The 26,476-nt window shown below is 53.0% G+C and overlaps 1 protein-coding gene across 22 annotated transcripts in view; it reads left to right on the top strand.

Annotated features, from left to right (window-relative positions):
* The window catches only part of VGLL4 (vestigial like family member 4), a 156,056-nt gene that overhangs the window by 121,174 nt on the left and 8,406 nt on the right, over positions 1 to 26,476 (top strand). Inside the window, exon 1 of one of the 22 annotated variants that reach the window (XM_027957774.3) lies at positions 4 to 17,189. The exons of the other annotated variants lie outside the window; for them this stretch is intronic. Coding sequence (XP_027813575.2) covers positions 16,933 to 17,189 — 257 coding nt within the window. The 5' untranslated portion in view covers positions 4 to 16,932. Of the gene's footprint in view, positions 1 to 3; positions 17,190 to 26,476 lie in introns of those variants that run through there. 22 annotated transcript variants of the gene reach the window in all.

The following is a 26,476-nucleotide window of genomic DNA, read 5'->3' as shown; positions in this document are numbered from 1 at the left end:
ATGGCCCTGTTCCTTTCCCTCTCCACACGTGAGTTAGCACGCAACGATCATTCAGGATGCTCGGCTTCCCCAGTTCTTCCGAGGATGCTGCTGTTTGCTGGCAGGAGCATGGAGCTCAGAGTCTGGAGGGGACCTCGCGTGGTCTGAGGGCGCCGAGCGCGCCAGCAGCCCTCGGCATCTCCGGCATTCCAGCGCGCTGGATTGTGTGTGCAGTCACAAGACAGCCTGACAGTGGTATTTATCCTCGGTAAATCACTGTAGTGTTAGTCAGAGGCTGAGCCTGCAGTCTGGAGCCCTGGAATTTGCTACGATCAGGAATCCAGCAGTAAGGCTCTGCACAACAATGACCTCTTGCAAACAGGGGAGGCTCATAACTTAGATGCTGGGCGTCCAACTGTTTGTAGTTCATTCTTTTGTCGCTAGGAATCGTCTCTTTCCCCAAACCCAAATAAGAGACATTTGATCAAGGAAGTGGGAATTGGTTGTGAGATAGTGTGTTTTGTGATCAAACATGCCTTAGTTAAAATCCCAGGTCTGCTACTTACCAGCGTGGCTTTGGACAATCACTTCGTTTATCTGGGCCTGATTTCCTTCTCTGTAGTGGCGCTGCTGTAATTTCGTGTGGAGAACAGTGGTGAGCAGCAGAGTGGAAATATGCACGGAGTTGGGCACAGTGCAATTGACAGTTGATGAGAGTTATTGCTTTATTACAGAGTCCATTACTCAGATATCAGTGATGGTGGGAAACCAGAGCACTGTTAATGGCGAATGCGATGTTTGAAAGTCATAACTGGTTTATGGGTTCAAATTCATCCCTGCTTCCTTATTTCTCAGTGGGAGTAGGTTCCGTCCACACAGGAGTGAGTGCTGAGCGCAGTGTCTGGCAGCTAGTAAACAGAGCTTCCATCATTACTGATATTATTAGAATGTCAGAGCATTTAGAACATGATCTTGTGGTTGCAAATAGGACTTTGATGCACCGGCTCTGTGATGACACTGTAAAAATGTAAAGTGCCGGGAATAGATAAAGAGTTGTGGAGTTCACATGCGAGTCACAATTGATGTCCTCATACCATAGGTTTAGAAGAACAGAAAAGGCAGCACCCCCCAGGCCAACCCCCTGGACTCAGAGACGAAAGATGTGCCGCGTCACTTGTTTGCCGAGGGGTAGTTCCTCATCCCAGTAACATTGCTGAGGTTTCTCTGCCTGTCTTCTAAGAGCCGAATAACTAGTTTTACAGGCAAGTGTAAAAGATACTTCTCCTCTTACGACTCCCTGGGGTAGGGTAGCTAGTAAGTGCATTGCTTGACTTGGTGAAACGTTTGCCACGTGTGTTTTCCAAGAGCCGGATGATGAGTTTTGGAGGCAGGTTTAAAAGCTTCTTCTCCTCTTAGGACTCCGTGAGGTAGGATGCTTAGTAAGCGCGTTGCCTGATTTGGTGAAACGTTTGCCATTTAAACTGTCGTGCATCCCGCTACTTTTTATCTCAGGTGCCTGGAAGTTTTCTATACTAAACTGCAGATTCTTATGGAGAGGACATGTGCTCAGTAGCATCTGACTCTTTGCGACCCCACGGACTGTAGCCCGCCAGGCTCCTCTGTTCATGGGATTTTCCGGGCAAGAACTCTGGAGTGGGGTGCCATGCCCTCCTCCAGACATGTGGGGAAGAAGGGTTCTCAAAGGTGCATGCTTCGGCTGCATTTCACATAACCATCGTATTATTTTCCACTAGAGCGAGGGTAAGGTTGAAGCAGGCTAGGAAGCTACAGAGTATGCCTGACTGTCTGCTGATTTCTTTAGGGAAGGAAGGGGGAGAGAGCAGAGGTTTCCCTAGTGATTTCTCCAGAATTTGGAAATTGAGAATTCCAGGTCATTTGAACTGTTTATTGAGAGGGTGACCCTGAGGAATTTTTGTGGGGTTTTTTTTTGGTTTGTTTGTTTGTTCTGATTTTTTTTTTATTGCCTAAGAAAAGTGTTGCCATGAATGTCTTGTTTGGGAATTCAAAAGTACTCTGTCTGCCACTTAGAAAGAAAGTGGTTTAAGGTATGAGGCAAGGGTTAGGGTGGGATTCGTCTTACGGGAGCGAATTTCGTAAGCCATTTCATCTGTGACCCTGGTTTTCAAGCGTGAGCCGATGTGGACGAGCTCTCCTGTCACCTGTCTGTCCTTCCTATGGACTCCAGGGCTCCTCTTTTCTTAGGTGAGTTGTAACTCCCTGACTTTGGCAGATAGGAGCCCCTCCAACTGACTCGTGTCCTTCTTAGATGAGCCCCTCCCCCTCCCTGAAGCCCTTTCTTGCTGTCCGGCAGACCGCATGCTTACCTTGTAAGCTTTCTGCACCAGCCATTGAATCGGGCGTTTCTCGGGGCCGGGAGGGGGTCTGATTGCGTTCACTGGGGCGTGGTCTTTAGAAGCCGAGACCTGGGTGCTGAGTGTCACTGTGGTGTCACTGCCTCTAGACTTGAGTTGTCTTGTGTGTTAACAGTAGACATGGCTGCTTGTGGCGGTTCACATTTCACTTTAAATAAAGTTAGAAACTCAATTGCTCAGTCACACTAGCCCCGTTTCCAGCTCTAAAGCCACCTGTCTCTTGGCTACCGCAGTGGACAGCACACACACAGAACATTTCTGCCATCACAGAAAGCTTGGTTTCTAAACTCAGTGGAAGGAGCTACGGGGTCCTGGGTTCACTTTAATACTGCAGTTCTAATCCAGCTCCACAGAGCTCTTCCTCCCCTCTCCCAGTCCATCCTCACGTCTCCATGATTCCAGCATCAACTCCTTCAGTGTTCCGTCCTGCAGTGTACATCAGAGTGGCAGAATTGCTGCGCCCTTGCCATTCTGAAAAACAAACCTGCTAAGAAGAGTTTTTTCCCCCACCCTGTGCTGAGGAGCTCTTTTTGTGTAGAAGAACTCTACAAAGAAGATCTTCATGACCCAGATAACTATGATGGTGTGATCGCTCACCTAGAGCCAGAGAGCCTGAAATGTGAAGTCAAGTGGGCCTTAGGAAACGTCACTATGAACAGAGCTCCTGGAGGTGATCAAATTCCAGCTGAGGTGTTTCAAATCCTGGAAGATGATGCTGTGAAAGTGCTGCTCACCATATGCCAGCAAATGTGGAAAACTCAGCAGCCACAGGACTGAAAAGGTCAGTTTTCATTCTATTCCCAAAGAAAGGCAATGCCGAAGAATGTTCATACTACTGCACAATTGCACTCATGTCACATGCTAGCAAAGTAACGCTCAAATTCTCCAATCCAGGCTTCAACAGTATGTGAACCATGAACTTCCAGATGTTCAAGCTGGATTTAGAAAAGGCAGAGGAACCAGAGATCAAATTGCCAACATCCGTTGGATCACTGACAAAGCAAGAGAGTTCCAGAAAAACGTCTACTTCTGTCTTATTGACTATGCCAAAGCCTTTGACTTCGTGGATCACAAAAAAAATGTGGAAAACTCTTCAAGAGATGGGAATACCAGACCACCTTACCTGCCTCCTGAGAAATCTGAATGCAGGTCAAGAAGCAACAGTTAGAACTGGACATGGAACAACAGACTGGTTCCAAATAGGGAAAGGAGTACGTCAAGGCTGTGTATTGTCATCCTGCTTATTTAACTTCTATGCAGAGTACATCATGCGAAATGCTAGGCTGGATGAAACTTGGGCTGGAATCAAGATTGCTGGGGGAAATACCAATAACCTCAGATATGCAGATGACACCACCCTTATGGCAGAAAGAGAAGAAGAATTAAAGAGAGCCTCTTGATGAAAGTGAAAGAGAGTGAAAAAGCTGGCTTAAAACTCAACGTTCAAAAAATGAACGGTCCCATCACTGATGGCAAATAGATGGGGAAATAGTGGAAGACTTTATTTTCTTGGGCTCCAATCTCTCTGCAGATGGTGACTGCAGCCATGAAATTAAAAGACGCTTGCTCCTTGGAAGAAAAGCTGTGACCAACCTAGACAGCATATTCAAAAGCAGAGACATGACTTTGCTAACAAAAGTCTGTTTAGTCAAAGCTGTGGTTTTTCCAGTAGTCATGCATGAATGTGAGAGTTGAACTAGAAAGAAAGCTGAGCACCGAAGAATTGATGCTCTTGAACTGTGGTGTTGGAGAAGACTCTTGAGAGTCTCTTGGACTGCAAGGAGATCCAACCAGTCCATCCTAAAGGAAATCAGTCATGAATTGGAAGGATTGATGGTGAAGCTGAAACTCCAATACTTTGGCTACCTGATGTGAAGAATTGACTCATTAGAAAAGACCCTGATGCTGGGAAAGATTGAAGGCAGGAGGAGAAGGGGATGACAGAGGATGAGATGGCTGGATGGCATCACCAGCTCGATAAACATGAGTTTGAGCAAGCTCTGGGAGTTGGTGATGGACAGGGAAGCCTGGTGTGCTGCAGTCCATGAGATTGCAAAGAGTCAGACACGACTGAGCGACCGAACTGACTGTGCTGAGGGTGTAATAGTAGCCTCTTTGAAGTATTAATACCAACTTCAAAAGTTACTTTCCCATCCCTTTCAGTGTTGTGTTTGTTAAAATCTCTTCATTTGTGGGCACTCAATTAGAGATTTTTTTCTCTCCTTGTTAACTTCACTTTTTGAATATGTAAAATATTAACACGCTGCTAGAAGCCAAGGCTGTGTAATCATATCACCATATATGTAAGTCATTCTGCTGTGTACCTGAACTTTCACAGTGATGTCTCGTCAGTTATATCTCAACAAGACTGAAAGAAAAAAAAAAGTCAAAATCATACTGAAAAGTACTAGAGAAGTATTATTCCCTTCCCTGTGTCTTTCACCGCTTTTGTTCCCTCCCCCTGAAGGTGATTACCCTTCTTGTGTGTGTGTGTTAAAATAAGCAGGTATATGAATATGTTCTCAGTCCCTTTATTTCTTACACACACAGTGTCATATTTTATATATTCACTTGAACTCAGATATTTTCAACGATGTATCACGGATATCTCTCCACGCCAGTTCCTCGTTCTTGTTCATAGCTCCATAGTACTCCACTGCGTGCCCGTGCCAAGGGTGGCCCAGCCGCTGCCCTTTGTTCAGATGTTTAGAGAATTTTTTATGATGAACTGTTGCAGTGGGTAATGTTGTCCATTTGTGACATCTTGTGTATCTGTAATACAGTTTAAAACTCTTGGGGGCTTAACAGCTGATGCATGCTAAAGTTATACTGGTTTTGAGACGTAGCGTAGGCTGCTTGGCTGGTAGAGCCTGGTGCGAGCTGTGTGCTGAGGAGTGCCGTCTACCTCGTTTCCACCTGTGTGTGTGAGTGACGGATGTGTGAACTGTTCGCTCGGTCACCTGTGAGAGGAGGGGAGTGTGACTACCGAGTGCTTCCTCTGTGCTGACCCTCCCTCTGCCGGACGCTTCGTGTGTTACCTCATTTAACCCTGACAGTCAGTGTGTCCCTTTAAGGGGGGTGTGTGTGTGTGTCTGTGTGTCTGTGTGTGTCTGTCTGTGTCTGTGTGTGTCTGTGTGTGTCTGTCTGTGTGTGTGAAGCTGAAATTGAGAGGATAATGTGTCCAAAGTGACAGTGATCGAGCTGGGATTAACCACAACACTGAAACCAGTCATCACGTGATCATGTCACGCCTGCATCTCACCTGAGACGGGGTGACGTGCCGCTCAAAGACATCACATCGTTAGGGTGGCACTTGAGCCTTCCCGGGTGTGGTGTGTGACAGGTGCTAAACCATCTCTGTGTTGAACGGAAGATGAGACCCCCTGTCCAGAGACTGTGCGTCCTGAGCTCATATCCCGCGGGAGGAGGAGCTCTTTCTGATCCGTGGTCTGCACACGTGCAGAGTAGTTGCCCCTGGCCTCGGAACGGGCAGAAGCCCTGAGCGCCCGCTGAGGTCAGAGCCTCGGTCGCTGGCCTGGTGCCGTGACGGCTGCGCCCGCACAGCCCGTGTTAACAGTTCACGCTGAAGGAGGCAGGGCCCCGAGAAGGACCCCCGGCCCCCCAGCTGGTGCTGCTCCTCTGAGCTCCTGCCCGGGGTGACCCGTGGCCCCCGAGGCTGTCTCCCTGCCGCAGCCGTGCCTTCGAGGGCTCCCTCGAGTCTGGGGGAGCCGATCCCGGGTGTCCTTGAGTGCTTCTCCAGGCTAGGGGTCTCTGCTGCTGCTCTCCTCCCTTCTCTCCTCTTCCTTATCCCTTACTTATTCTCTCTCTTTTTTTTTTTTTTTTCCCCTCCCTTGGCCTTAGTCACTTCCCTCCTGACCCCATAGGAATGAACAGAAAAAGAGGGGGAAAACCAGACTCAAAACCAGTAATTCCTACAGAGTGACAGGCAAGTTGGAGGAAGCCCTTTGAAATCAAGTTCTGGGCATGTAATAGCAGCTCTGCTAAAACAGAGAAGCCTCGCTGATTGCTGACTGAAATGCGCGTTCTCCCCCGCAGTAGGGTTGGTGGTATAGACGGCACCTTGGGTATTCAGGAGCGGCTAGTCTGTCCAGTATCTCCATATTCCTTGGCAGCATCACCACGCTTCCTTTGAGTCTCCATTTCTTGTATCTCTTTAGTACCTTTAGTGGGGATGTGTATGGACATGCCTTTACCAGGGACTGTTCATTCCACAAACTTCATGAGAGTAGAGGAAGCAATTCAGCATTTCGATTTAAAGCTAGACCCGGAGGGAATGGAGACTGCCGCAACCACTGTGGAGGACAGTGTGTGTGTGCGTGTGAGTCGCTTAGTCGTGTCCAACTCTTTGCGACCCTGTGGACTGCAGCCTGCCAGGCTCCTCTGTCCATGGGATTCTCCAGGCAAGAATACTGGAGTGGGTTGCCATTTCCTTTCCCGGGGATCTTCCCAACCCAGGAATCGAACCAGGGTCTCCTGCATTGCAGGCCAATTCTTTATCAGCTGAGCTACAAGGGAAGCCAAAAATCAACTATAGTGTAATTAAAAAAACACCAACTAGACCTGGAGGAAATTGCAAAGTCGGGGCCATTTTTGTACCTTGACATTCTAGCAAGGGCTTTAAAGGTAAGCAGGCATATGTATTTATTACGTAATACATAATATGTATGTATAGGCAGAGCGTGGTAGCGCTGTGTCCATGTCTACATAAGCCTTGGAGAGGGTCAGACTTTTCATTCCTGAGAGTGGTGATAGATCAGGATTCCCAGCATCCAGAGAATCACGAGAGCCTTTGTATTAGGGCTTGGCCACGACCGTCACTGACAAGCCTGATTGTGTACTAAGCGCTGTGCTGAATGCTCCGTGGGCGTGATCACTCCGCGCGTCATCTCTGCTCTGAGATGCTGTGATTGCCCCTCTTTTGCAGGTGGTAAAACTGAGAGGTTGTAACTTGCTCAAGGTCACAAAGCTAGCTGGTTGGTAACAGAGCCAGGAATCAAAACGCAGGCTGGCTGTTCCTGTAGCTAGCACTCTTAGGAACCGTCTTAGAGCCATGCTGAAAAGGCACACGTGTCCAGCAGCTGTGAGTCGGCTGATATAGGACCTTAACGCCTTGTGGTTTGGGATGATTGCCGTGTGCGCCTTCTCAACCCAAGGGAAGGATTCCGGGCAGTGGCAGGCAGAGAGTAGGCCCCGGGGCAGCAGTGGCGGGGGGCAGGGGCCTCGGCAAGGAAGGGCTTGTTGGTAACTGAGAGAGTGAGGTGGTCCATCCGCCGTGCACGGTGAGGCTTCCCTTCAGGCATGCTGCTCACCACCGCCCCCCCCCCCCCCCGAAGGCGCCGAGTGGAACTGAGTCTCTGTGCAGGTGAGAGCCCCACATGAGCACAGAAGAAACCCTTCCTTCTTGCTCAGGAGAGGGCTTTGGAATCGTGTTCTTGTTTAAGGTCTGTCTGTGTGCTTAGTTCCTCAGCCGTGTCTGACTCTTTGTGACCCCATGGACTGAAGCCCACCAGTCTCCTCTCTCCACGGGATTCTCCAGGCCAGAATCCTGGAGTGGGTTGCCTCTTTCTTCTTCAGGGGATCTTCCCAACCCAGCGATCAAACCCACTTCTCCTGTGTCTTCTGCATTGCAGGTAGATTCTTTACTTAGTGAAAGTGAAAGTCAGTCAGTCGTGTCTGACTCTTTGCGACCCCATGGACTACATGGGATTCCCCAGGCCAGAATACTGGAGTGGGCAGCCTTCCCTTCTCCAGGGGATCTTCCAAACCCAGGGATTGAACCCAGGTCTCCCGCATTGCAGGTGGATTCTTTACCAGCTGAGCCACAAGGGAAGCCCAAGAATAGTGGAATGGGCAGCCTATCCCTTCTCCAGGGGGACTTCCCAAGCCAGGGATCGAACTGGGGTCTCCTGCATTGTAGGTGGATTCTTTACCGGCTGATAAGGGCTTTCTACCAGGGAAGCCTTTACCTGCTGAGCCACCACCAATATTGTCAGACCAATAGAAAGTGAAAGTCGCTCAGTCGTGTCCGACTCTTTGCGACCCCATGGACTGAATTCTCCAGGCCAGAATGCTGGAGTGGGTAGCCTTTCCCTTCTCCAGGGGATCTTTCCAGCCTTAGCCTAAAACGCTCAGGCCAGGGCATTTTATAATTTGCTTTAAATACATGAAGACACTTTTTCTTTCCCCTCTCCAGATTCTATAAATCAAGAGTTCTTGAAATAGAATCCCTCAAACTCTGTGCATTCTCTCTTTGTCTCCCACATCCTTCTTGGCATCGTCTGAACTTGGGAAGTTTTAGCCCCCAGATTCTGTCTTCTGCTGTGCTTTCAACACACAGGCGTGCGTGTCTTCCCACAAGCGTTCTGGGGTTTAAGAGGATATTTTATGGCCTTTAGTTTCAGTTATCCTAACTAACTAACTCTGAAATCCTCCTTCGCATCTAGCAAGTGTGTGTATTCATTTTGAAAGGAACTTGAGAAGGGAGCCTGAATCTGTAATGAACGCTTTGGTTCAGGGAGGTGGAGCCTAAGAAGTCCTTCTGGTGGGGCAGACTTGGCCCTGCCCTGGGGGTGGGGTGGGGTTTGCTGCCTGCCTGGGGTGGAAGCAAAGGTGGTTTTCCCGCCGCTCTGCAGGACCTTAAAGGCACAGCTGTGTGCTGCCTGGGAGTGTTTTGCTAATGAAGTGTGGTACCTTTAAAGAAAGGTCACAGGCCTGACCTGTGTTGTGTGGGTTTCTTGTTTGTCAGACTGGAGGCATTTTCTCATTTTCACAGTTCAGCCGAAAACAAAGACCTCCTTATCCGAGCCGGGGAGCCGTGCTCTTAAGAGCTGACATCAGCCTTTTCCCAGCAGGCAGCGTTTCTGCCTTAAGAGTCTTCGCCGAGAGCTGGGCCAGCCAACGGCTGCCCTGCCCTGGGTTTCTCCTGGCTGGGTGACACGCAGGGTGAAGAAATGCCAAGCGTGCCAGCAGTCAGGGCAGCAGAACCCAGCGCTGTGGTCACGGGTCCCTTCTCCTCTGTTCCGGGGACCTCTGGGCGCCTCCGTTTCACAGAGCTTGTGAACGTTGGGCCGAGAACCTTGAGAAAGGACTGCTTTCCTAGAGAGGTGTTAAAGAACCTCTGGGGCCTGTTGGGGAAGCCTCATTAGCATGTGTAAAGACACTGTTTAAAGACGACTCTAAAATGGGGGGTGGAGGGGAGTGATTTTTAGGTGGATGGATTAAGTCAGAGGCGTTGGTTGAGAAGTTGAGGAAACAAAACCACACAGGGTTTGGTTCCCCCTCCTGCCCTGACTCTCTGGGGTTTCCGGGCGCTGTTTGCATGAAGAGCCTTCTGAGCTGGGGACACTGACGGCAGCCCTGGGTCCACATGGTTGGAACATCGGCCTTGCTCCTCTGAGGACGCAGAGCCAGCCTGTCCTGAGGTCGCGGCCTGGCATTCCTGCCGGAGGACCAGGAGGACTGCTCAGAGGTGGCCTTGGGTCAGAGTTGGGGCGGTTCTTGGACTCTCCCCTAGATCTCGCCTGTAAACCCATCGTCTCCTGCGTGCCTGCTTGTCCGAGCCCCGAGTTCTACGTGTGGGGTAGTTTTTCTTTCTTAAACGGCAGTGCGTGGTCCCCTAGCGTCTTCGCCGAAGCTTTGGGTTCAGGCATGCATGCTGCCTGCCTCTGCCTCCACCCCCGTCGGTCTTCCCACTCCTCTGTCTCTCTCTCTCGAAATTTCTCCCCAGATTGTCTCCAAAGCATGATTAAAGAGCTCCGTGTTGCAGTCAAGGAGTAGGTTAGGGACGTAGGTTGGAATCCCGCCAACCAGCTGATCCAGATTTTGGACCCGGGTCTCTGGCCGCACTGGAGGCCCGCGGGAAGCGGAGTTCGCTCCCCTGCACTCGCCTCTGACTTCTCTACCTCCCGCCTGCCTTCCCTCGACAAGACCCAAGAGCGAAAGGACTAGATGCACAGAGGATCCGGATGGGGCAGGCGGCAGACCAGCTCCTGGTGGGCCGGGGCGCTTACTAGGGGGCCCGTCGGAGGCTCCACTCTCTTTGCACCCCCAGCCTGTCCCTGTGGTTGAGGCTGTCCAGGGAGGATTTGGGCTTTTCTGTCTCCTCAGGACCACATGGGGACTCGGAGCACTGTTGCCCATCGAGGACCATCTTGCCTCAGTGCTCGAAGGATGGGGAGAGTGTTCCTCAGGCAGAGTTTGGGAAGCACCCGAACCGGGCTCTGGGGTCTGCCCGTGTGGTGGGCCTGAGGCTGGCTCTGAGTCTGGCGTGCAAGGAATCTCCAGCGCAACTTGCCGTGGGGTCCTCTAACCCTTTGTCATGAGCCCTGTCGGCAGCATTCCAGGGAGCATGCTTGCCAGGCCACGTGGGCATCTTGTCTGGTCTTGAAGTGATGTTACAACCGTGCGCACGTGCAAGGCTCCGGGGCCATACGGCTTAGATTGGCGACGACGCGATCCCTTGGTTTGGGGTTGCTGGGTGCCAGCTTCCATGCTGGGTCTTTCAGGGAGAGTCCCTGAGGCCTGAGAGATGGGGGAGCCCAGCCCCTTCCCCTTGACGGTGTGCCCTTCCCGGGCCTTCCCAACGCTGGCTTCTCCACCCTGAGCTGTTTCCAGGGAACAGAGCGTCTCCCCTTCCGCATCCACACCCCAGCCCAGGGCTGTGATCCTGAGCGTCAGCGGTCACGGAACTTCCATCCGCCCCTCCCTGGTGCCCTCACGACCCCAGGCCCGGGGGGACCCTGTGACCCCTCGCCTGGCTTTCTTGCCCCCGCAGGCCCCCCTCCTGGTTCTCGCTTCTGCACCTAGGCGCTCTCACAGGCTCGTCATCACCGCGTGTTCTGGGCCCCATCCTGCTTACTGCGCCGAGCCCGGGATGGAACACACGGGCCAGCTCCCGGCGGGGGTGGCGGGAGGGTTCCCTGGCCTTTATGCCCGGCTGGGGCTCAGCCTCCCCGCCCACGGAGCTGTGTGCCTCCCTGACCTGTGTGTCCACCCCACACACACCTGCAGGGCTGCCCCACCGGCGTCGACCTTAGTGGTTCCTGTCTCCACCAGCGCTTACCCAGGCCTGCCCCTGTCTCCATGGCGGGGTGTTTCCACTTGCCCTGCAGTCACCGCTGTCTCTTCTGCCTGCTTTCCCACGGTGATCATCGCTGCCCCTGGTGAAATCTGGTCTCCCTGGATGTCCTCCAGGAGGCTCCTGGCCGTGGCTTAGACCCCCATTCCCATGGCAGTGCCCTCAGTGGTTTTGGCACCTCAATGCGCAGGAAGGTTTCTGGAGCTTTCCTCTCTGCTCGGAACTCTGTTGGCGCCCCTAGGCAGCACCAGGGAACTCTGAGCAGACCCTCACCTGCAGGAGCTTCTGACCCACTGCCGAGGCATGCCCACCCCCGTCCTCAGTCCCTGTTCTTGCCTCCTCCTCTCGGCAAAGGGGGTGGGGGGGTAGTTCCTGCTGCGTCGCCGCGGACGTTTCTGTGTACAGAATGGCGCTTTGCTGCTCCTGACCCAGGTCTGGGTGCCCCAGGCCTTCCAGGCGCTAAGGAAGCATTCCCATGAAACGTGTCACTCTGAATGCACTGTCAACACCCTTCCCTTTGGAAGGGATGGTGAGAATCCCTTTCAAACGCGTAACAAGCCCTGAGCGGCACCTCTTTGTGCGTGTTTTTTTCCTGTGAACCCTTGATGTTTAGTTCAGAGACCCCCCCCACCCCCACCCCTGGGACAGACCCCCACTCCCGCTGTTCCCCCGCCTTCCTTACCCCTCCTCCCCACTGTCTCCCCCCAATCCCTGCCCCCCACAAGCAGAAGCGTGCAGGTCCCTAGTATCTGGGCACATGCACACTTCATATAACCTGGATCACTGCCTCTGCTTGAGATGCAGGTGTTGGATCAAATGGTCTTAGCCCAGTTGTTGACTGAGTAATAAGCCTCTGGAGTTTACTGTGTGAGTGAATCCCACCTGCTCTTCTTTCTGTTTCTGCCTGTGCACCTCCCTTGGATCCCAGTGTGGGCTTCAGGTGAGATGTATGGAAGGGAGAGATCCAGTTCAGATGGGGGCCTCTCGCAGGTTAGAGGGATGGCTGGACCTTTCTCAGTGGAGAGATTTCAGTCCACACTAGAAAAGCAAGCAAACCCCTGCCTAAATGTTTACTCCTGGAGTTTTCCCAGGTCTACCTAAATGGTTCTCAAAGCTAAAATGTTTTTCAGCTATCTTACAATAGAACTGTGGTATTTATTTGTGGGAGACCACTTTGGGTATTGGGCTCCCTGGGATCAGTGGTAAAGAACCCACTTGCCAGTGCTGGAGACACAGGTTTGATCCCTGGGTCGGGAAGATTGCCCAGAGAAGGAAATGGCGACCTGCTCCAGTGTTCTTTCCTGGAGAATCCCATGCACAGAGGAACCTGGCAGGCTACAGTCCATGGGATCGCAGAGTCAGACACGACTGAGCAGTTGAACAACAACTTGGGGTGTGTTAGCCCCAGAGCAGGTTATGTCAGGGGACTAACGCGGAGGCTCCCTCTTCTCCGTGACGCAGGAGCGACCTTGGCAGTAGAGACGTTGGTGAAAGGGGTGATGGTCACGTGGCTCCACGACCAGCCTGTTTGTCTCTAGCGCCTCCGTGGAGGGTATGGCCGTGTTTGTGGGTGGGCAGTGGCTCTGTCTCCTTTCTGACAGTGAGATAAAATCCGAGCTCTTCAGGGTGACCTGCAGGGACTCCGGTGACTTGTCCTAAACCCCTTGCCCAGAATTACCCTCCTTAGGTGGCTTCCTTGGCTTGTCAGTCCTCACTCACAAGTCTCCTTGACCACGGTTGTGTTAGGAAGACACCCAAGCCCCCGCTGTTACAGGCCTTTGCGCCAGCGCCACACGGTGTGGGAAGAGACCTTCCCCGACTCACAGTGGGCAGCCTGGGTGGTCCTCCCGCCTCGGAACGTCCGTCTTGAAACCAGCACTGTCACTGCCCTGGGCATCTTAGCGTGTATGGCGTGGCGCTCGCCACCATCTCCCGGGCTCCCCTTCACACCCTTGGCTGCCTTATTATAACTTTGATCATTCTAAGCGCGCCACCAAATCTGGTGGTCATGAGACCTGCTGTCCTCCCGGCGCCCCTCCCACCAACTTTGGGAAGAGTTGGGATCCACAGACAGAAAACCACCGGTACCGTGCAAACACATGTGTCTTCACTAGCTGTGAACACCCTGCGGCCCCGTTGGCTTTCTCTCCGGTGTGTGCCGTAGACAGTGATGCCATCTAACACCCCAGGTGTTTTCACCTTCAGCAGTGCCGCCATGGGGGTTTTCTTCTCAATTCAGGGTGCAGTTAGATAGGGTTTTGTCATGCCTTCCGGTGATCTTTGATCGAGGACAGCTTTCCCCGTGTTGCAGGGTGGATGGTTGGGGGGTGAGGGAAGCGGGGACCTGGGCAGGGACGACCCTGGGTGTCCCTCCTTGGGAGGTCACCTTTTGGAACCAGCTGGACCCACGGCAGGGAGCCTGTCTGTCCACACTAGGAGCGATGACGTCCTACGTGATAGATAAATGAACCACGTTTCAGGATGTGAGTGGCTGTTACACAGGAGGGGTTGCGGGCGGAGCGTGAGTTCAGAAATGATGGGGAAGGGAAGTCGAGTGGGAGGAGGAGGCGAAGCAGCTGGAACAGGACACTGTTGTTCAGTCGCGTCTGACTCTTTGCGACCCCATGGACTGCAGCACACCAGGCCTCCCTGTCCATCACCAGCTCCCAGAGCCTGCTCAGACTCATGTCCATCGAGTCGGTGATGCCATCCAACCATCGCATCCTCTGTCGCCCCCTTCTCCTGCCCTCAGTCTTTCCCAGCATCAGGGTCTATCAGGAACAGGACATGGCTGAGCAGTAAGAAACAGACGTAAATGTCGCTGCGAGCACCAAGTTAAAACTCAGCACCTTTTCCTACACTGCTCTTGCTGCCCGAAGGCTCGTTTCTATTTCTAGCCAACAATTCCAACACTTTTACTTAAAAAAAAAAGAATTAAAAAAACCCAACAACCCAGCACCTTCCCTCATTCACAGCAGAGGAGGGGCATTGCCCTCGCCCTTCCTCCCTAAACCTGTAGACCACTTTCCTGTGAGACCCTCAGTCTCTTAGAAGTAACTCATTCAAAGCTCAGGTGGCCGCTCTTGACTGTGGGAACTCAGCATTTCGGGGAGCAGGGGAGCTGGAGGGAAGGGCCGGCCTTTGACTTTTCAGCAGCTCCGTGCTCCTGCGAAGTCACTGCAGTCGTATCAGGCTCTGCGACCACACAGACTATAGCAGGCAGGTTCTTTACTACGGCTGCCACCTGGGAAGCCCATTGGATGTCTTATTTCTCGACTTTCTGAGCCCCGATGTCAGCTCCGTGGTGCTGCTGTGATGGAGGGCGAGGATGTGGGGCCTGGACCGGTGACTGTGGATTCTCGCACCTGAAGTTGTGGCGCCTGGTGGGCTGTGGAGGCGGGGGTGGCGGGATGTCCCCAGGCAGGCCTCTTGCCGAGACTCGGCGCCTTCCTCCTCCGGTTGCCCCTGATCCCAGGGCCCCCTCCTTTTCTCTTATTTAGCACTGGTTGTTTGCCTCTTGTTTCGTTTCCAAGACGCGTAGCAGAGTATCCTTCCAATAGATTCCCCACTGTGCCTCAGCTAGCAAGCCTTGTTTGATGTTGCTTGTGACCAAAAAAAACTTGTTAACAAATGCAGACACGGGGGCTGTTTACAGGGTTGCATGGTGGTTTGTCATCTTTCCGTGGCTGTCTCTGGGCTTCCATTCTTGTTCACATCTCACGTGGCCCTTGTCTCTAGAAGTGGAGTTTCTGGGTTGGATGGCGCCCGTTTCTGCCTCCGTGCCTCCTGCCGGTTCATCTCTTCTGGATTTGCTGACTGACATTCCCATGGGCAACTGTTTGCATGTGTCCATCACCCACAGCAACCCGGAGGTGACCTTTCGTTAACTGATAATTTTTCCAGGTTTCATGGGAGAATCATTGCTGTAACTTTGCTTTTTTCTTTCTTTCTGCTGCTAGGAAACTTGACTAATCTTTTCATGTTTTTATTGGCCATTTGGATTTCTTTTGTGATTTCTGTCTTCTTTTAATTAGCATGTTTATCTTTCTATTGGTGATGTTACAACTTCATATTAGGGACCCTTCATCAGATGAGTTAGGAAAATAACCATTTTCCTAAGTTAAATTTGCTTTTCAACTTTACTGTGTCTTTGAAATACAGATTTTTTTAAATTGAGAAGTGGTCCAGTCATTGAATCTTTTTTTTTTTTTTTTTAAATGGAAAAGCCTTCTGAAGTGTTTTACAAGGGACCAGAGTGCTTCAGCAAGCGCCTGGTAACATGCATCTGGGCTGTGTTTTGCTGGTGAGGATAACTGCATGTGCTTGCTACATGTTAGCGGTGAGACCAGGAGGCATGTATCATGGTACACTTCCTTATTTTGTTTCCTGGACCAGCACTTTCTGGGAGCCTGCTTTGCTGGGGGCTGTGGGGAGTGTGTGGAGGAGTCTGCTCTGGGCCTGAGGACATTTCAGGGGTGGCACTGTGGCACCGCCACCCCCACCCCCTCCCCAGGAAACAGGATCCTGGCCAGGGTTCCGGATTGTTTGCCTGCCCACCCCCCACTCAAGGACACTGAGTTCTGTGAGTGGCCAGCGAGCTTTCGGCATTTGTTGTGATGGTCTCTCGTTGGTACCGTAAGCATGCTCTGGAGTCAGACACTTAAATTCTGTTTTTATTTAACCATTTTACCAGATGTTTCCTGTGGTTTGACAGAGGTACCGCTTGCTCGAAAGTTCACACTCCTGAGATCTGTAATGTTATGGACACTGTTGCTATAGACAGTGATTCTGTCGGGGCCGGATTTGGAAGACCGCTTTTGCATCATTTTTGGGTCGAAGATGTGTTTTTCCCCGGAACACAAATGCCGTCTTCATCATCATCACATCATCTCTTACCGTTGTGATCTCCGGTTTATGAAAGGCCATAACGGGCTGATCAGCATTTATTCCCATAAACACCACGGTGCTGCCGTGGGCTGTACTTTCTGTAAGCTGGACCCAGGCATGCCTTGGTTTTGTTTGTAAAACTCACCTAGGGCGGAAAGAACTCAGGTTGGAGGGCGGGTGAAGGTCTGACCTGGCCTGGCAAGGGGACTGAGGCTGGGGGCGGGTGTGTGTATGGCGGGGGCGGGGGCGGAGAGGACACTGCAGACCTGTGCTCCTGTGCAGCCACCCCAGACCAGGTTCTGCAGGAGGAAGTCCCTTCCTACAGACCCCAGTGCAGGGAACACGGGGGTGTTCTGACTTTCCTGCTCAGAGGGGCTCTTGCAGGCCATGCTGCTCCTCTGAGTACCCCCCAAGCCCCCCAGCAGCCCGCCGGCCTCTCCTGGGTTCCATTTAGCCTCCTTTATAGAGACGTTTTTAAAAGGCTGATGTTCTGGAAGATGAGGAGACAAAGGAGGAGGAAATGGCACGCTGTCATCCTGACGACCGAGCTCTTTTCTCGCGATCAGGGCAGTAAAGATGCGGGTCACCTTCTGGCAGGACACCCTCCGCGCAGAAAGCGCCCAGGAGCCTCGGGCCCCGCAGCCAGCCCCCTGGCCCCCCCCCCCGCCCCCACACACACAGTGTGCCGCGCCCCCGGTGGGGACTTTTATTCTGACGGGCCTCCCGCCCAGCCCGTCCTGCGCGGGACCGCCTGCCAAGTTTGGGAGGCCCACGGCTTTCTTGTGGGAGGACGCTGGGCTGTCTTCATGCTCTTTGGCAATGATTAAAGTGAGGTTAGTACCAAAAAAGCCCTTTCATTTTATTCCCTTATCCTTGCTTTTGCAAACCAGATGGCAACCCTGTATTTTCAGCTGTAATTGATTTAAACTCCGAAGGCAGCGCGGCCGGGCGAGGCGGCCCTGCCTCTGCTCCCTCCTCCTGCTCATCCCTCTGGCCTCGCCAGGCGGCCCCTTGTCCCAGAGTCACATCCCCACGGCCTGCAGATCCGGTTTCTTCTGCGAGGGGCCGGGGCTCTTAAAGGGGCCACGGCCCTGCCACCGACAACAGACGCGAGCCAAAGGGTGAAGGCACACGGGGAGCCGAAGGGTGAAGGCACGCGGGGAGGGGAGTCGTTGCAGGAGCTGCCTTCTTGCAGGAGCTGCCTTCCTGCCGCGGAAGCAGGCAGGTTTCAGGTGACGGCTGACTTGTTTCAGGCCAGCTGTCACGTGACCGGCTGCAGCTCCGGGGAAGACAGGGTGCTTGTCCTTCCCACTCAAGTTTGGCCGCTTGGATTGCCTCCAAAAGGAGGCGGGGCGGGGGGGTATGTTTTCAGTTTAGCGTGTATTCTTAAAGAAAATTACAAGGCAAATAAAAGCACTTGGCCACAACTGAAGTCTGAAGGCTCTGACCTCAGCTATGTGACCACTTCCCTCCGCGGGGAGGGAGAGGAGGCCCTCCTCTGCAAGTGGGTCGAGGGCCGGGGATCCACTGGGCAGGAGGCCCCTCCAGCGGCCTCAGGACATGGGGCTCTGATCACCTAACTCCACAAGCAGCCCCCTCCCCCGGCCCTGGAAGGAAGCCTCCAGGGGCTCTCACCTGTTCTGTCTGCAAGCCCTCTGGTTTGGGTTTCCATCTGGTCATTTGAGGATCACGTTTACAGGGCAGCGGGTTGAGGCTGTGGATCAAGGCACATCTGTCAACTGTTCACTAATGTTACACGAATGGTCGTTATTACTAACACTTGCCATCCTTGGATGACTGGAAGTCATTTTTAAAGGCCCATAGTGAAAAACGAGAACCACAAATAGGTTATTTTGTGAATCTCCAAACACTCAACCCTGACTGCAGTCCCTGTGTGTGTCCCTGGGGCCGTGGGCTCAGGTGAGCTGGTGATGAATGGTCTTTGTTTATTTAGTTCTTATGTCAAATGCTTCCATTATTCGCCAGCATTTGTCTTGTGGAACACTTGGACTCTGTTTACAGAGACGTGTGTTTGTGTTGTTGTTGTGGGCCAGACCTATGGTTCTGGAAACCTGTCATTTTTGTCTCGTAGTGAGGGACACTTACCACCAATGATTAGTCAAAACGTCTAAGGACCAAGAGTTCAACACAGAGTTACCATGTGATCCAGCAAGTCCTCTCATGAGTACAGACCCTAAGGAAGTGAAGGCTGTGTTCACAGCCCCCAGAGCAGCTCAGTGTCCGTCAAGGAATGAGTGGGTCCATGCAATGGAATATTACTCAGTCGTAAAAAAGGAACCCAGTTCTGGCAGCAGCTACCCCATGGATGTACCTTGAAGACCTTATGCAAAGTGAAATGTACCGGTCACCAAAACACAGTGTGTTGATGTTCTTCAGTGGGGGGCTCATGTTCATCGAAGCAGCAAGGAGAAGGGTGATCGCCAGGTGGCTGAGGAGAGAGGACTGAGTTCATATTTAAGAGGTGCAGAGTCTCACTTTGGAAAGATGAGGAATTTCTGGATGTGGATGACGGGGATGGTTACACAGCAGTGCAGGTGGGGACTGCCTGGTGGTCCAGTGGCTAAGACTCCATGCTCCCTGTGCAGGGGCTCTGGGTTCCGTCCCTGCTCAGGGAACTAGATCCCGCAGGCCGCAGCTGAGGGCTTGCACGCCGCGGCTGAGGGCTTGCACGCTGCAGCTTAGGGAGTCCTGTGCGCTGCAGTGAAGATTGCAGATCCGCAGTGCCACCATTAAGACGAGGCACCAAAAAAACCAGTGCGCATATATGTAATGCCACCGAACTGCATATTTTTAACTGACTAAAATAGTGTATTTTGCCACAATTTAAAAAAAAAAAGATTAAAAGAAAACCTTCCAAAGACTAATGATTAACTTCGGTTCAAGTGAATAAACAGTAATGAATTTATTATGTGTTCAGCCTTTGCATTCCGTGCTCAGCTGGGTTGAAGAGTGTGTTAAGAACTCGGAGGGCAGATGGTCAACTCTCAGGCTAGGACATCTGGGGCCTCATGGTGGGGAGTGGTCCTCATGTGAGGACCTGGGCGGGGGCTTTAATTTAAAAGGTGATTGGGAGTCACCATTCCCATTTGACGTGGGAGGTGCTTGTGAAAAGGAAAGGGGTGATGGCCTTCCTGGGTTCTCTGAAGACATTTTTAGGATCGTTAAGATTCGGGGCGGGGGCGTGATGCCCTTTCAGGGCTGAACAGTCATGGTTCTCCTGGGTTCCTCTTCCGGGTGCTAGGTTTGGGATTACACATTTGGTTTTTCATAGCCAGGTGCTACTGATGTTACAGTAAGACTAAGCAGACACTATAGGGAGAGTCAGTCCTGATTCTGTGAAGAGTTTGAAAATGAGAATATTTGGCAAGAAATGCATGTTAATAAGTTGGGAAGTGAAGTGAGCCATCCACATCGGTTTTTTGCAAATCCCTTGGGGACTTGCTTAGAGAATGGAGATTGGTGATTGGTAATTTGCCTATCAGGTATCCATTGATTAGTAGCCTTTCTTAGTGTCCTGGAATCCTTGAAATAATCTTGAAGAAATTCTAATCATGTTCTTATTCTGTGAAGTAAAGAAAAAAAATAGCTCAGCTATCCTTTTCCTCTGGTTTTTAGAAACAGTTTAGCCAAGACCACATGGCTGCTCAGAGAGAATTAATTCACTAAATGCCTGAAATTAATACACTACATAATTTGCTGTCAGATGGAGGGTCCCAAAGGCCCTTTAATAATGATACTTCCATAATTGATAATTACAATAACTTTTAAAGAATATTTGGTAGATGCTTCAGGATCTTTTATTAAATGAACATTTAATCACTTTATATACTCAATACTTAAATTCTCAAACATTTTTAGTAAAGTTTTGTAATAATTTAATTCAGTAATTTATTTTTCCTTGCAGAGTTTCTGATGTTAGTCAGGGTTGGTGGGTGGTTTTGAAAGAAAAACTGGCTTTTAAAATTTTGTTTAGTGTTGAATGAATGTGTTGAATTAGAACTTATCCTCTACTATCAAGAAGTCCATGGCTCCAAAATAAGGAAAAGCTCATGTAGTTCTATGTCACCCCCCCCCAAATTTAAAAAGTGGGCAGATGTGAATAGACATTTCTCCAAAGAAGACACACAGACGGCCAGAAAGCACACAAAAAGATGTACTGACCAGAGAAACACAAATCAGAACTCCACCAGGGTGCCCCCTTGATGCCTGTCAGAAGGTCCATCATCAAAAATCTCCAAAGAAAAAGTCCTGCAGACGGCGTGGAGAAAAGGGCTCCCTCCTCCATTACTGGGGGAAACGCAGGTTGGAAGAGCCACTCCGAGAACAGGATGGAGGCTGGTTACGAAACCAGAAAGAGAGCTACCGTGTGATCCGGAAGCACCGCTGCTGGACACAGGTCCCCAAGAAACCCGAGTTCGGAAAGAAACTTTGCAGCGCAGAGTTCACTGGACCACTGTTTACAAAGGGCAGAATGCTGGAGCAACCAAACGTCCATCGACAGGTGAACGGGCAAAGGGGATGCGGTACTGTGGACGATGGAATGCCACTCAGCCATAAAATAAAGAACAGAAGAACGCCATGAGCAGCGACATGCATGAGTCTAGCCCTTATCATACTAAGTGAAGTCACAGAAAGATGGAAACATGGCACCCCTCGTGTGGAATCGTTTTCTTAAGATTGATACAAATGAGCTGATTTACAAAACGGAAACAAACTTATGGATATCGGAAACAAATGTATTCTTACTAAAAGGGAGGCATGGCAAGGCAGGGAAGAATCGGGAGCTTGGGATGAACACACACCCACTGCTCCGCATAAGACCGGTAAACCAACAAGGACCTGCTGTATGGCCCAGGGAACTCTGCTCAGAATTCTGTGATAACCTCTGTGAGAAAGGAATCTAAAAAAGAATGACTCTGAGTATATGTAGCTGAATCATGCTGCTGTGCACCTGAACCTAACGCATCGTGAGTCACCTGTACTGCAGTAAAAATAAAAGAAAGAAGTCCGCGGGATAGTTCGGAACATCAGGGCTCCCCCGGCGGCTCAGCTGGTCAAGAACCTGCCTGCCAGTGCAGGAGATGCAAGAGGCTCGAGGTTCAATCCCTGGGTCAGAAGATCCCCTGGAGGAGGAGATGGCAGCCCGCTCCTGTGTTCTTGCCTGGAGAGTCCACGTGGACAGAGGAGCCTGGCGGGCTGCAGTTCACGGGGTCACAGAGAGTCGGGCATGACTGAGCGCATGCGCGCGCGCACACTGCCAGCACGGGAGCTGGATGCTGGCCACGCGCTTGCGTTCAGGGGCAGGAGCACAGCTGTGTGGGTCGTGAAGGGGAGAGAATTGCCGCAAACCAGATAGCGCCGGGGAAAACGTGCGGGTCCGTCCTTGACGGGCGTGCGCGCGTGGGGCAGGAACTCATTTATAATCTCTCTCTGTAGCCAGTACGTCACAATGTAGCCGAGTGAAAGAGGGAAAAAAGAGGGCGGAAGGATTTTAGGAGACGACGTTGCTATGGGACCAGGCTGCTGGAGGAGGACCGTTGCGTCTTGGGTCCTGTTGTTGCCGGTGGAGTTCCAGTTGACTGCAGGTCTCGGAGTTCTCCTGATGTCAGGATTCAGTTCTGTGTTGGCCTTGGTTCTTACTTTCTTTTGATTTTTTGGTTCAAAATAAGCTGTGCACATTGAAGAGCGTTGTCTGTTCTTTCCATTTCCTCCGGAGTGTTATATCTAGTTCTGGGTACCACACTTAAAGGGCTTCCCTGCTGGCTCAGACAGTAAAGAACCCGCCTGCCAGTGCAGGAGACCCAGGTTTGATCCCTTGGGAGGATCCCCTGGAGGAGGGCATGGCAACCCACTCCAGTTTTCTTGCCTGGATAAATCCCCTGGGCAGAGGAGCCTGGTGGGCTCCGGTCCATGGGGAGTCAAGTTCTGGGTACCACAGTTAGAGACGGATGCTGATTTGGAGAGCACACAGAAGTGGGTGACGACGGGATGGTATGGTGTTGACGGTGTTAGGACCGTTTGCAGGGATCGTTTTGGCTCAAGAGGATCCTGGGTGTGGCAGGGTGGATGCAGAAGTGGTTTTCTGGTGGCTGGAGGAAGAAACAGACTTCTTGGGTTTTTCCAAAGAGCAGACTGTCAATCAGAGAATTATACTGTAATGTAGATTCCGTTCATTATAGGGGGTGCCTTTCATTGGCGATCTGCAGCCGTCAAGTGAACTGAGTAAAATAAGCCCCCAGCCCTGGGGGTGTCTGAGAAGTCGCCACAAGGGGTCACACAGGTATGCTTCAGTTCACACCCCTCTCCCCTCGGTTGTTCACAGCCACCCCCACCACGAAGCCCTCTTCCTCTGACCAGGACGAAGCATCCAGGCTTTTCACCGTCAACACTGTGCAGTGTCTTCCAGCGACTTGTCCCCGAGTGTGGAGTCAAGGCTGAGAGTGAGCCTTCCAAAGAGTTGGAATGGAATTAGAGAGGGGCCCAGCTCCCACCCAGAAGGGGAGTGGAGATGGCATTGAAGGTGTTTTCAGACCCCCTCTTCCTGGTGGCAGGGCCTGGGATCGCTTCTCCGTCACCGTGACCCCTGGGCCAGCCGCTGCCCTGGAGCTTCACGGGTTCCTGTGTCATTCAATCCAGTTGGTGCAGGCTGTTCCTAAGAATCCGTTTGCTTTTTGGTCGGTCCACTTATGTATTGGGTGCTGGTACTGACTTGTGGGAGCGTCTGAGCAGGCAGCATGCAGAGGTCCGCGTGTCCGGAAGGGCCGTGTCTCCCCTCCAGAATCCCGGGCTGGCAGTGGCTTCCGTCGTCCTGTGGCCTGAGTGCTGGGTACCACGTTTCTAGCCCGAGGAAGGCTTTCCCCGGGGAATCTCAGCATCAGCCTGAGGGTGTGCGGGAGCTGCTGGCTTGACCCCAGCAGAGCCACTGCAGACACTGTCCATTTTAAGAGCTACCTCAGACTTCCCTGGTGGTCCAGTGGTTAGGAATCCACCTGCCAGCGTGGGGAGACACGGGTTCGATCCCCGGTCCGCTGGGAGACTGCACGTGCCGCTGCTGAAGCCACAGTGCCTAGAGCCTGTGGTCTGCAACGAGAGCCGCCAGCGCGCCGAGGAGCCCGCACGCTGATGCCTCAACTGGAGAGTGGCCTCCGCTGGCCCCCGGCAGAAGAGCAAAGGGAGAAAAGGCAGCCGCTCTGGGCTCCTCCGTGGGCGGAGCCCGTGTCGCCCTGAATCTGTCCCTTGCCTGGCCGCGCGCGTTGCGGTCGTGAGAGGCGAGCCCCGCGGGCGCTGCAGACGCTGCGGCTCTCAGGCGGGAGGAGAGACATGACGCCTCCATCCCTCCTTGGGCGCCCGGACTCTGTCCGATGCCAAGAATACGAGAGTTGCTTGTATCTTTTTTTTAAAGTGTTGTTCATTGAGAAAATGCCTAATGACAAACATCACTTACACATTTAGTAGCAGCAGGAATGCTAAGTTAATTTGTGTTTCATTGGTCTCAGCAACGCCTGCGTTCATTTGAAATGAGTGAACGCACACATGGGGCCCACGTGACGCGGTCGGGCCGCAGGCAGGGCCTGGCTGGTCCACTCGGGGCCGCCCTCTGGCTGCCAGGCCCGGTGGGGTAGGGCGAGGAGCTTCGGCAGTCAGGCTCTCGGTGTGGACCTCTTTTCCAAAACTTTGGTTTTTCTCTCTTGTCTCACCTCATGATGGAAAACGTGCACAGGCTGTTCCAGTCGAGGAAAACTGGTCCCTTATTTACGCTGAGTCGAGCTGTTAGGAGGGCTTCCCAGGAGGTTAAAAAGGAACCTGCCTGCCATCGCAGGAGACGCGGGTTCGATTCCTGGGTTGGGAAGAGCCCCTGGAAGAGGAAATGGCAACCCACTCCGGTATGCTTGCCTGGGAAATCCCATGGACGGAGGGGCCTGGCGGGCTGCAGTCCACGGGGTCGAGAGAGTTGGACACGGCTGAGCACAAGCTGTTAGGAAAGTGGTCCTGCGTCGTGGGTCTCAGAGGTCGGGGAGCCCTGACTCCCCGAGTGAGGCAGGTCTCTGAGCGCCGGCCCTGTTCTTGGGGCTGCAGCGTATGGGCACCTGGCGGCCTGGCTCTGCATCCCCGTTGGGTGTCCCTGGTGACAGGTGTCACAGACGACACTGTCTTCTCTGTCAAAGGCAGGGGCGGGTGGGCTCCCCTGTGCCCTGCCGATGCCGGGTGGGCTGGGCACTGCAGCAGGGTCCCGGGTTCCTCTGTGTCCTGGGGAGCGGGGCTCTGAATGTGAGTTATTCTCAGCCGTGTCCGGCCCGTGACACCCGGCTCACCGTCGAGTACCCGGACGGCATCTCTGCCTCACCTCCCAGCCTCGCAGTGCTGACGCCTTTCCTCTGAGCCCTGTGCCCTGCCAGGCTGTCTCCCCCCACACCTCCCTGCTTCCTGTCTGAAACTGGTGCTGAGGGGTGACGACACCCGACTAGGACATCCCTTGCACCCCCCTCAGGAGGAGGAAGGAGGGTGACCTGAGTCTGGATGACCTGGGGGCGTTTAGAAGCAGGAGCTGGGCTGGGGGAGGAAAACTAGGGCTGGGGGAGGGAAAGGGGGAAAGCGCTTCACAGGTCTTTGTGCCTGGGGTGTAAATGCTCCTTAAATTCTGCTTTTTCAGAAAAAAAGTCTTTTCCTGCTGGGCATTCCGTCTGAAATTTCCTGAATTCCCTTTCAGTCATCACAGGCCCTGTTAACTGGATCACACATGATTCAGTTCAGTTCAGTTGCTCAGTCGTGTCTGACTCTGCGACCCTGTGGACTGCAGTATACCAGCCTCCCTGTCCATCGCCAAATCCCAGACCTTGCTCACACTCATGTCCATTGAGTTGGTGATGCCATCCAACCATCTCATCCTCTGTCGTCCACTTCTCCTGCCTTCAGTCTTTCCCAGCACCAGGGTCTTTTCCAGTGAGTCGGCTCTTCGCATGAGGTGGCCAAAGTATTGGAGTTTCAGCTTCAGCAACAGTGCTTCCAATGAACACCCAAGACTGATCTCGTTTAGGATTGAGTGGTTGGATCTCGTTGCAGTCCAAGGGACTCTCAAGGTTCTTCTCCAACATCACAGTTCAAAAGCACCAGTTCTTCGGTGCTCAGCTTTCTTCACAGTCCAACTCTCATGATAACGTCACACGGTACCTGTCCTTTAACAGTTCACTTAGTCAGTGAATGGCTGTTTGAAGCTCTGCGCTGTGCTCAGCTCCGGGGAGCGGGCAGGGCGTGGAGGGTGGGAGCTCCGGTCCCGCTGGGGAGGCTGCCGTGTCCCCTGGTGCTGTGACCCCTCGCGCATGCACACGTCCCCGCTGTGTCCTCCAGCCCCGTGGTTTGGGGGTTGGGCGGCCTCCCAGAGCTGAGGATGGAGACAGGGGGAGGCGGGGGCTGCCCGGGGCCTGCCGAGTGCCCGGTTGCCGCCCTGCCTCCATCTCTCAGCCTCTCGGGCTGAGTGTTCATCGGCTCTGCCTCGGGCTTCTTCTCTGAGACGCTGGCACCTGCTGCCGGCCTGATCCCTGTCCTAAACCAGCACGTCAGCCAGCTAGGGGAGTGTTCTGCATCACGTGGCCACCCCGCCAGCTCAGGGGTGTTCCTGAATTATGGGAGCCCAGGATGGGGTGGGGGACACGGAGGCACTGAACTGGGTCCAGGAGCTGCCGCCTGGGGACCCCAGGGCCCCAGAACATTCCTTGAAAGCACTAAACTGCTTCATTCCACTTCCCTCCCCAGCCTAAGAACTCGGAGCCTCTGCTGAGAGCGGGCAGACAAACCTTCCCAGGGGTTTGCTGCAGCTCTGGGCCCCGCTGGTGAAGGGCAGGGAGCCCCACGTTCATGAGGGTGCGTGCGGAGGGCGTCCTGCACGGTCCCCTGCCTGGGGCCGAGTGTGCCTTCCCCCGGGGACGCGGAGGGCAGGGCAGCAGCTCGTGGGACACAGGCCCGGACGCCCTGTCCTGGAGGACGGTGTCCTCTCCCTACTCGTGAGCCCCTTGCCATCTTCCCTGTGGCAGCGCCCTCCCCAGGGTGAGGATGGGCCCCTGGGGGGGTGGGGCCCGGGACCCTGAGCCTTGTGTTCTCGGGC

The sequence above is a fragment of the Ovis aries genome, chromosome 19 (assembly GCF_016772045.2).
Source record: "Ovis aries strain OAR_USU_Benz2616 breed Rambouillet chromosome 19, ARS-UI_Ramb_v3.0, whole genome shotgun sequence".
Classification (NCBI taxonomy): Eukaryota; Metazoa; Chordata; class Mammalia; order Artiodactyla; family Bovidae; genus Ovis; species Ovis aries.
This window is presented reverse-complemented; position numbering and strand designations above follow the sequence as displayed.